Genomic DNA, 10,055 nt, shown 5'->3' with positions numbered 1-10,055 from the left:
GAAATGTTTACCTTCACTCACAAAATAAATACTTGTGATTAAATATATATGACTGTTATTGTTTAATTAACCAAAACCCATTTATTTTTCAATACACATATTATTTGTCTATAACATATCTATTGTACAAAATAAATATATATCTAATTACTATTTATTTTTTTTATTAATCTATGGTACATACACCATTACATTTTATATCATTTGTAAGACATCAATACACGATTCATTTAATATAAATTGATTATATATTCAACTATCCTTTTAAGTTTATCTCAGCAACAGAAATATTTGTTGACCAATTTTTAATTCCATCATATTAAAAAGTTGGTACTTGAATGTTTAGTCGGCTTAAAAATAGTCTGAAGTTATTTATTTTACTACATTTAAATCGAAAAAAATGTTCATAAATTAACCAGATAGCTATTGGATAATATTTCTGACATAGTGAACAAGGTTGCTCCAATACTATGCATATCCAGATCTAAATAGGGCCATGTGCCCTAAAAGTTATCATTTTTATACTAATTCTCAAAATCCCTAGTGCAAAATGCACTAGTTGACCTCAACATAATATTATATACACCATTACAATACCACACCGGATGTAAAATAGGTAAGGTAATATAAATGTTATGTAAATATATAAAAATAAAAAAATCATATACCTAATATAACTAATACAATATTTATAACAAGTAGCATACAATGACAAAAACAAAAAAATGAGATAATGTTAACACATTGATAGACAATAGCAATATTATGAAAATGTTATGTATAGTGGCGTTACTGCAATAGCAGTAATACTTTCAATGGTATCAAATGATCGAGGAAATTAAACTGCCACATTGCGTTGCTTTAGATAATTGGGCACTCACATGTTTCAAGGGAAATTATAATAATTAATAGTAAATTTTCTATTTTAAGATTTTTGGTCTATTTGTTCATTTGTCGTTTATTTTATCAACACCGATAAGCTGATTCGCAGTACGTAATGTATAATGCGTTGAGTAATCACAGAACAATTTTTAGTCGTACCTATAGCATTACATAGCAGTTTCGATGTACGTACACACTACTGCTATAACAGTAACAATTTCATTACTACCATAACAGTAATAAGAAAGGGCTTTATATTGGCCGGTTTTGGAATTTTAAAAAAATGTCCATCAATGTGTTAAAATGATAATTTATAAATTATGTTAGTTGTAATAATAACTTATTATTGATATTGTATTTATTTTGTAATCAGTATTAATGTATTATTCTCGTATACTAAACACGTTGAGGGCAATTGGTACATTTTTTAAACAGCCGGAGGGCAACTGGTCAACACCCTTAAAAAGTACACAATTACTTATACTGGTTAATGAACTCACTTTGAATTTGAATAGTTCTTATAATTTTGTAAATAATAAAATCTTAGTAAATTAAAGACTGGATTTAATTATTTTATGACTGGTCTTTAGTTCATTACCAAAGGTAATTATTAAAATAAAATTTTTATTTTAGGTATAATTTGATTACTTTACCCGGGAACACAGAATGTTTATTTTAATTTTTTTAAATCTGACATAGCCAATTAATTATTTAAATATTTTAAAAGATAAATTACTAATTCCAAAAGGTAATTGTTCAAAGGTATGCACAATCTTAAACATGGTCAGGAACTCAGGAAGCATTAGATAAGTAATTAGTAATTATGTATAAGGAGTTCAGGAGTAACACACAACATTCCATAAAACTAAAAAATAGTCAAATTATTTATCTAAGTGTATTGTATATTTTAAGTAAACCAAACTAATGGTAGGTACAATGAATAAAAATAACTTACAAAAGTCAACTTATTATAAAGCTATCAAATTTTTTGATGTGATCTTTTGGAAATACCAAGTGATCTTGAGTAAAAAAAATTACAAATTAGATCATTAAAAAAAAAAAAATCATTAAGATTTCTGTAGAATACTAACAGAAAATATTGAAGTTTTATGTTTAGGGAACAATAATAAATTGGGGCGTACTAAAGTTCATATTAAATGGAACCTGTATCATCGTTGTTTAAAAGGTTTATCTTAGGAATGTGACGTACGACGTTGTCTTGGTGAGTAGCTCCTTGAACGTGACCGTGAAGGCGGTGCACGGCGTTTGGGAGATCGCGATCGTGATCTAAAATACAATTTAAATAGTTATATATCGTAATAATAACACATACTATAACCATATCCATTCCTCACAGGGAAATATTAATTATACTTACTTATCACAGCTCCTATTAAAAATACTTATAAAAAACATGTCATAGGTAATTGTTTAAAAAAACAAAACAAAAAACTAAATACCTTTTAACTTACAACTCTCAATTTTCAATGAAAGAATAAATAATACCATATGTTGTTTAGATGGAGAGTGTGAGTGGAGACGTTAAAACAGCCAAGAAAGCATACAAGTGCTTGTGAAGAGTTGATCGTAGGGTAGAGGCGTTGGAAGAATATTGTAGAATAGTGTAGAATAGGCTGTTTCCACCCGCATGATGTTAAATAACACGTTACGGTATTTCAATTCGGTAGAATTGATGGAGCGAAGTACGAAAATTGTTGGTCAAGTCATATTGTCAGTGTGAGATTTTTTTATAAGATGGGATGATAAATTTTTTTAGTATGGGCGAAAACCAATGATCCTTTTCCTGTAAATTATCCCAAAAATAAAAAAGATCCAATTAAAGCCCAATAAGAAAAAAACAAATTAACAAAAAAAAATTATTTTCCTAAGAGAAGTGAACCTCATATTAAAAAACAAACTTACCAGAACAAGGTAGGACAAGGAAATAAATGAAAAATATAATTTCAAAAATCAATGAGATAAAAAAGTCAAATTATTAGCATAATTATTAATGATCAACAGGAATTCAAAATGTATTGAATTATTTTCTAAAAGAAAAGATTATAATTAATTAATTAATGTTTTTTTATATGTTTAAAAAAATATCTGAAAAGTATACTGAACCCACTGTTCAAACGAAACTCAAATTAAAACATAAATTCCAAGTTAATAATTCCATGAAGAAGAAATTAATAAAATGTTACCTGTCATTATACCTATCATTGTAGCGTGGAGGACCTCTGTTGTATCCACCACCTCCTCCGCCGCCGCCACCGCCACCTCTGCGATCGCCCCCTCCACCACCACCACGACCATCGCGTCCACCACGAGGTCTATTACTAGACATTTCAACACGCACACGAACTCCACAGATGCGGCTAAAAAAATTTAACATATTATTATAGGTATTTGAAACAATTTTATCTATATCATATTTTTTTACTTACGTTCCGTCAAGTCCCCTGACTGCATCTTCAGCATCTCTAGGATCTTCAAATTCAACAAAAGCAAAACCAGGTGGATTTCTAGCAATCCAAGTATTTTTCAATGGACCATACTTTGTGAATGATGCTTCAATTTCATGTTTAGTACCATTTTGGCCCAAATTACCAATGTACACTTTGCATGATTGATCCCAGTCGCGATGAGACATGTTTCTTTAAGTCTTGACAACTAAAACACAAAAAAAAAATTACTTAACAATTAACTTGTTGATAAATATTGAATACCTACTTATAAAATATACCTATAATAAATAAATAGATAGATAGTAGATACATAAAAGAGATTTTTGATTGAGAAATTACCGAGGAAATAACAGAACCTAATTAAATAATATGTACTACTGAATATAGAAATCTCATTCAAAACTAATATTTCAATTGAAAACTCCTATCAGCCATTGGTATAGGTTTATTTCTAATAACAACAATGGGCATATTTGTTTAACCGAATACCCCCTTTTTTTTATTAACGTATGTAGTATTTAAGAATGCCGAAAACGATGAAGTAAAAATGTTGTAGTCGGACTTTGGTCGTGGTTTTAAAAATATTTTAATTTTAAAATGAAGTCCAAACGAATCTGACTTCCCCATTGTTTTTAGCATGCCTACTACATACGTTAAAACCAAAAAAAAAAGGGTGTCTAAAACTTTTATTCAGATTTATTGTACCTAGATGTATGCTAAAAAAATCTAAATAAAGAATTGGATGCTCTTAACTATAATTAAAATACGGGTGTTAACTAGTTCAGGAAAAACTTAATATGAAAACTATGTACCTAATTTTCAACGCATAAAATAACTGATTAATAATACTACTCAATGAATGGATGAAACTAAGCATAATTGTATTGATGTTAAATTAGTTGATAGTAAGAAATATTAAATAATTAACATCTAGATATTGTTTACAAAATTATTCATCTAAACAATTATTACCACAAAATATGCATAGGTACCTGAAGATACATAGAAAATATGCATATCATATGAAATTTGTAATATAAAAGATTTGGAAAATAAATCAGTTATATGGATTTAGGGGGTTCGATTGTTTAAGGGGTGTATGGATACCAGTTAATTTGGATGTAAGTCTCTGTAAAAAACACCGATGATAAACATTTAACTATGACAATAACAGTAAGCTGGTAAGTTAGATACCGAGAGAAAAACATTTTTCTAATAAATGTTCCATATTTTTTTTTTTTGACAATTCCATTTGTTAAAAAAAAAATATCAATTGCCCAACAAAAACTGAGATAAAACAAAACATTAACCTTGAAAAACGTTATACATTAATAATATTTTAGGAATATTAGTTTCTTCTAATGATCTGAAAGGATAATAACAAATAAACAATGTTATTTATTAATAAAAAAAACTAAAATTGTCAATATGATATCTTATTAATAGATTCATTATACAACTAACAAATAATAGCATTTAGTACTAACTTTATATAAATGTTTACAAATGCTATTTTCCACAATACATAATAGACACAAATACACAATACAAACTTAATACCAACCATTTTATGTAATTAAATGTATATTTTATAATAATTTGGTACAATGGCACCTATATATAACTGTTTGTAGTTTATTGTTTTAATTATAGGTAGTATTACTTACTTCAAATTGTAAAAAACTCATTATCTAATAAAACATTTCAAATTTAGAAACAAACTATAAGTATATTCATATAGGTAGTAAGTAGGTACAATTTATTATTAAACATTATAAAATATTTCAATCCAAAAATATTAATTAAATAACTTATGTTAAATGTTTACTAAAACAAAGAGGCATTTTTTTTATTAGTTTATACAATTAAGTCTTTAAATTGATTTTACCTACCAAATTTTAAGATAATTATGAAGCTTGTTTTGAAGTGATACTTTGTTAGACTTTTAGTTTTAATACCGCAAGATGTTGGTAATTACAATTATCGTTTAATTACCAATGCAAATAAAAATAGGACTTGAAAATTACAATTTAAAAAACGTAAATGTCATGCAACAATTATAAGTTTTTTTTTTTTTAAATTATATTAGGTACCGTTAACTGATATTGGTAGGTACCTACTGTAAATTATTTCCTTAATATTAAATAGTCACTATGCAAATAAGTATTACATCAGTATTATAAATGTAAACCATTTTCACTGAGTATGATAAATATACCTATGCAACTACTTGGGGGATTTGACGCACATCAATTAAAACTGGCAAAAAGTTATTAACGGAATAGAGGGGAAAAATGACGTCTCACATCACTTGCGTAAACAGAGCGGGCAAAATAACGGATTGTCACGCGGCGAGGATTTTCAGGTTTTAAACCATCAGAACATAGAATCTCTCGTAAACCTCTAATTGCGACAACACACAAAAACAACAGAAAAAATATCGATATATTTATTACGTAGTAATTAGGTATTAGGGATTCGAAAACAAAAACCGCTTTCTGAAGTAACATTATGAAATCAGGTAAAAAAAATGTCCGCCCCGCAAAGGAAGAACAAGCGGCGGCGGCGGCGCCGACTCGATCATCCCCTTGTCGATTGCTGCGACCAACTTATTACTACACCGGCAACGATTCTCGGCAAAATAGAGTTTCAATACAGTGTTATCCATTATTAATATAATTAATTGTCGCTTTTGCGTGCGATGTTGACGGTAAATACTCACGTTTCAAAATTATATTTCGGCGAATCGTGTGGGCGGCGTACACTTGCTTCTGCTCCTGCTGCGGCGACAAGAATGTGAAAACTTGAAAATTTAAAAAACCGGTACTCGTTTGTTACGTGACTAACTGTAAACCCGATGCGATACCGTCGTCAACGTGGTCTACTACGTAGATTACGACGGTGGAAAAAAATAAAAAGAAACACTAACAAAAATAAATGACAAAACACTCACGCAGCGGCCGTGTCGTCGGCAGCTAGAGGAGTTGGAGTAGAGCCGTAGAAGACCCCGTTTGCAGTGGTCGGCGGCGCTGAAATGGTGGAAAACGACAATAATATGTAAACAAAATGGATGACGGACCCGGACGCGACGGTGCGACGTTGCCGGTGTCATGTCAGTGTCGCACGGTATGGAAGCAAAACGATCGGTGTGCCCAGCAACGTCGCACGAGACATTTCAAAATAATAACAACTACCTGTAGTTGTTTACTTTACTTTTTTTTTATCAACGGACAACGGCCCGAATCTCGATTCCGGATTTCACACATTTCACATGAATGGATTAATTTAATTATATAAATATATAATAGATATTAGATGATTGATAAATTATATAGTATCATAGGTTTATTACTATGGTATTTATTTTTTTGTATACTTCTATACGACTATACTACTATACTACTACAACCACACTACCACAGATTAGATTACGATATTCGTAATGAAGTAATATCCGATGCGAATGATATTGTGATCTTTATTATAATCTCTATAATCTCTATAATAGGCACGAAAATACACTAATAAAGTCGTTCTACTTTCCGAGTCATGCTATTAGAGAACGTAAGACATAAACATAATATAAAATATTATAATATTAAGGTAATATTCGTGTATCATGTGTAATGGTGTAATTTACATAGAAAAGTTATAAAAATGTTAATAGTATGTACATACTGTATTTATGTACTTTGAACAGATTTCCATGAATTACCATAATATTGAAAAATTGAATGCAGATAAATTACTTAATTCAATACCACTAAATGTATACGGCCAGTCTGATTTTGTGTACACAGTCTACCTGGACCATAAATAGTCAGTAGTCATGACTTTCCGTCTGTTCAAGCCGTTTAGTAGTATACCTGAGCCAAAAAGATGGCCTCTACTGGGCCACACGCATTTGTTCATTCCAAAAATCGGTATGCATTATTTAAACTGGTTTATTTACTTTCTTATTTATTCAATTCTGGAAAAATTGAAATTTTTTTTTAAATAATAAAAGGTCCTTATGACTCTCAGCGTTTGACGGAAGCTATGGGTGACATAGAACGTATGTTGGGCCCAGTGTTTAAACTGATGTTGGGTGGCACAACAATGATTGTCATCACAAGAGTGGAAGACACCAAAACATTGTTTGCTCATGAAGGCAAGCATCCGGCAAGACCCATATTTCCAGCTTTAAACCTACTCAGAAAAAAACCATTTGGCACTGGAGGATTAGTATCTGAGTAAGAAGAATATACTATACATGTATAACATTATAAAGAATTAATAATATAGGTAGGTAATTGTAATAATGTAATATAATATTGTTTTTACCACATTAATTGTTAAGTTAATAATTATTTTTTCAGAACTGTAAATATAAGACTAATATATGACTTATAAGTTGTTATAATTTATCATGATATTAATATATTATACCTACATAATATTAAATATCAAGGTTTATAATATAACAATTAGTTAATTTAATTTTAAAAATTATCTGTCTGACTGTTATTTAACTTTCAAGTAATCAAATTAAAGGTTTAACAAGTTTATGATGAAAAAAAAATATGAGTTGATTATATTTTTGGTCCCAACTATGAATTCTTTTCACAGAACTGTAGTTTGAGTTCAAGGGTATGTAAACTAATATTATACAAATGTAAACAATTATTATACATATAGAGAAGATTTGTTTTGTGTATAAGAGACAATGTTTGATTACAATAATATTTTAAATGGTAGGCACTCAACAAAAATACGTGCTGATGGAATATTAAATATTGTGACTTAAGAGGACGTGATACCCACATGTGTTGTGTCCGTCTTATAAGTGCGTAACATAGCAAATTCTACGCAAAGCAAAACACATGTAGGTCTGTTAGTTTAAAAATTAAAGTGAATTGACCTCTTATAAAATCTAAAGGGAAGATTATTATCTAGACAACCTTGTGGGCTTTTTATTATATTTTAATTTTAAAGCGAGCTATGAGTATTTTAAAATTGTAAATTGTTTGTACATATTAAAGTACTCATAACTCGCTTAAAAATAAAAATATAATAAAAATCTCATGAGGTTCTCTAGATAATAATCTTACCTTTAGATTGTATAAAAGGTCAATTTACTTTAATTTTTAAATTGAGCGTAAAATTTACTATGTTATGCACTTGTAAGACGGAGACAACATATGCGGGTATAACATCCTCTTTTAGGAAATTTTAAATTGCTACTAATTCAAAATTCATAGATTTATCTCTTTTCTTAATTAAAATAAATATCTGATTGCAGAAATGGTGTCGAATGGTATAGACTGAGAAGAGCTATTGCTCCGTTAATGTCAAAAAATATTTATGAAAGTTACATTCCTCAGCATAAAGAAGCAGCAGTGGATTTCATTGATTATATAAAATTGAACAGAAATAAAGATCAATGTTTGAAAGATGTGTTTTACCACTTAACTAAATTTTCTGTTGAGGGTAATTAATACGTACACTTTTATTACAATTTTGCAGCATTAGGATTATTTTTAAGTTTTAATAAATGTTTTTTTTCCACCTAGCAATTTCTATAGTCTCGCCTGGCTTAAGAATAAAATGCTTAAATACGACCATGTCCGAATGTTTTGTAGAAGCAGGAAATAAATTCATGGATGGATTGTACAACACCCTCAAAGAACCACCTATATGGAAATTTTATAAAACAAACGCCTATAGAAATCTAGAAAGCTCACATTCCACGTGTAAAAAGTAATTTAATTCTATAGATCACATCCAGTAGTTTATATTATGTGAAATTTTCAGTTTTATCGACGAATACCTGAAACAGACTAATGAACACAACGCTCTAGTTAATGCTATAATTACAAATTCCAATTTATCAAATACTGATATAAATTTACTCGTGCTAGAAATATTTTTTGGCGGGATCGATGCTGTCAGTATTTTTTTGTTTTTGTAACTTCAACATAAAAATAATATTATTTATTATTTAATTTCTAATATAGACTGCTACTACATTGGCAATGACATTGTATTATATTTCTCAAGATGAAAGCGTACAAAAAGCTTGTGAGGAGGATGTCTTACAAGGTACAAATGCATACATAAAGGCTTGCATAAAAGAAACACTAAGGTTGTCCCCTACTGCAGGTGCAAATGCCAGATATCTTCCAAAAACCACTGTCATTGGTGGCTATGAAATTCCAGCAAATGTAAATCCAAAGTGATATAATTTTAAATATAGTACAATCATAGTTTAAATTATTAAGTTATACTTAAATGCTAGACATTAGTAATGGCGTTTAATTCTTTAACATCAACAAAAGAAAAATACTTTAAAGCTCCATTAGAGTATCAGCCCAGTCGATGGTTAAGAAATTCTAACATCCAAAAGTTTGATCCGTATGCTTCATTACCTTTTGGACATGGGCCTAGAATGTGTCCAGGGAGACATGTCGCCATGCAAGAAATGACAATACTCCTGTCTGAAGTAAAATGAAAATACTAATCAAATAAAATTTAATGAAATATTAAGAAATTATTAAGATATTATTTTTAGATAATTAAGAATTTCAAAATCAGTATGCCAGCTGAACATGCAAAAAATATTGGCATGATCTATCGCATGAACAGAATACCAGACAGTCGCATAGATTTAATATTCAACAATAAATAAACACATTTTTTTCGCAAAACATTATTTATTTTTTTTTT

The 10,055-nt window shown here is 29.3% G+C and overlaps 2 protein-coding genes across 6 annotated transcripts; one reads left to right on the top strand and one right to left on the bottom strand.

Moving 5' to 3' along the window:
* Positions 1-1,763: 1,763 nt before the first annotated feature.
* On the bottom strand, positions 1,764-6,388 carry LOC132941931 (RNA-binding protein 1). Of its 5 annotated transcripts, XR_009664203.1 has the most exons (5): positions 6,073-6,388; positions 3,330-3,555; positions 3,087-3,260; positions 2,343-2,686; positions 1,764-2,169 (listed from the first exon to the last, which is right to left on the bottom strand). XR_009664203.1 is itself a non-coding variant. In XM_061010183.1 (4 exons), the coding sequence occupies exons 2-4, from the start codon at positions 3,533-3,535 to the stop codon at positions 2,656-2,658; spliced, it is 411 nt and encodes a 136-aa protein (XP_060866166.1). In that variant the 5' UTR covers positions 3,536-3,555; positions 6,073-6,388; the 3' UTR covers positions 1,764-2,655. The 5 variants fall into 5 exon arrangements, 4 of the variants coding, with proteins under 4 accessions (XP_060866166.1, XP_060866164.1, XP_060866168.1 ...); XM_061010183.1 differs by having other exon boundaries at positions 1,764-2,686; XM_061010181.1 differs by lacking the exon at positions 2,343-2,686.
* A 98-nt stretch (positions 6,389-6,486) lies between these two features.
* Positions 6,487-10,038, top strand: LOC132941930 (probable cytochrome P450 49a1). The gene is made up of 9 exons (XM_061010180.1): positions 6,487-6,953; positions 7,051-7,273; positions 7,357-7,582; positions 8,632-8,819; positions 8,903-9,089; positions 9,144-9,276; positions 9,347-9,553; positions 9,628-9,831; positions 9,901-10,038. The coding sequence occupies exons 2-9, from the start codon at positions 7,180-7,182 to the stop codon at positions 10,015-10,017; spliced, it is 1,356 nt and encodes a 451-aa protein (XP_060866163.1). The 5' UTR covers positions 6,487-6,953; positions 7,051-7,179; the 3' UTR covers positions 10,018-10,038.
* The last annotated feature ends 17 nt before the right edge of the window (positions 10,039-10,055 follow it).

This window comes from Metopolophium dirhodum, chromosome 3 (assembly GCF_019925205.1).
Source record: "Metopolophium dirhodum isolate CAU chromosome 3, ASM1992520v1, whole genome shotgun sequence".
Classification (NCBI taxonomy): domain Eukaryota; kingdom Metazoa; phylum Arthropoda; class Insecta; order Hemiptera; family Aphididae; genus Metopolophium; species Metopolophium dirhodum.
The sequence above is the reverse complement of the archived record's forward strand: the minus strand, read 5'-3'. Positions and strand labels throughout refer to the sequence as shown.

What these genes read in the sequence shown, in the direction of transcription:
- LOC132941930 (XM_061010180.1), top strand. Translation starts at nt 7,180, where the DNA reads ATGACTTTCCGTCTGTTCAAGCCGTTTAGTAGTATACCTGAGCCAAAA. An exon ending in TTTGTTCATTCCAAAAATCG is followed by an intron (nt 7,274 to 7,356) that starts GTATGCATTATT and finishes AAATAATAAAAG; the next exon opens with GTCCTTATGACTCTCAGCGT. An exon ending in ACTGGAGGATTAGTATCTGA is followed by an intron (nt 7,583 to 8,631) that starts GTAAGAAGAATA and finishes ATCTGATTGCAG; the next exon opens with AAATGGTGTCGAATGGTATA.
- LOC132941931 (XM_061010181.1), bottom strand. Translation starts at nt 3,535, where the DNA reads ATGTCTCATCGCGACTGGGATCAATCATGCAAAGTGTACATTGGTAAT. An exon ending in GTCAGGGGACTTGACGGAAC is followed by an intron (nt 3,261 to 3,329) that starts GTAAGTAAAAAA and finishes AAATTTTTTTAG; the next exon opens with CCGCATCTGTGGAGTTCGTG. An exon ending in AATGATAGGTATAATGACAG is followed by an intron (nt 2,170 to 3,086) that starts GTAACATTTTAT and finishes ATTGTATTTTAG; the next exon opens with ATCACGATCGCGATCTCCCA.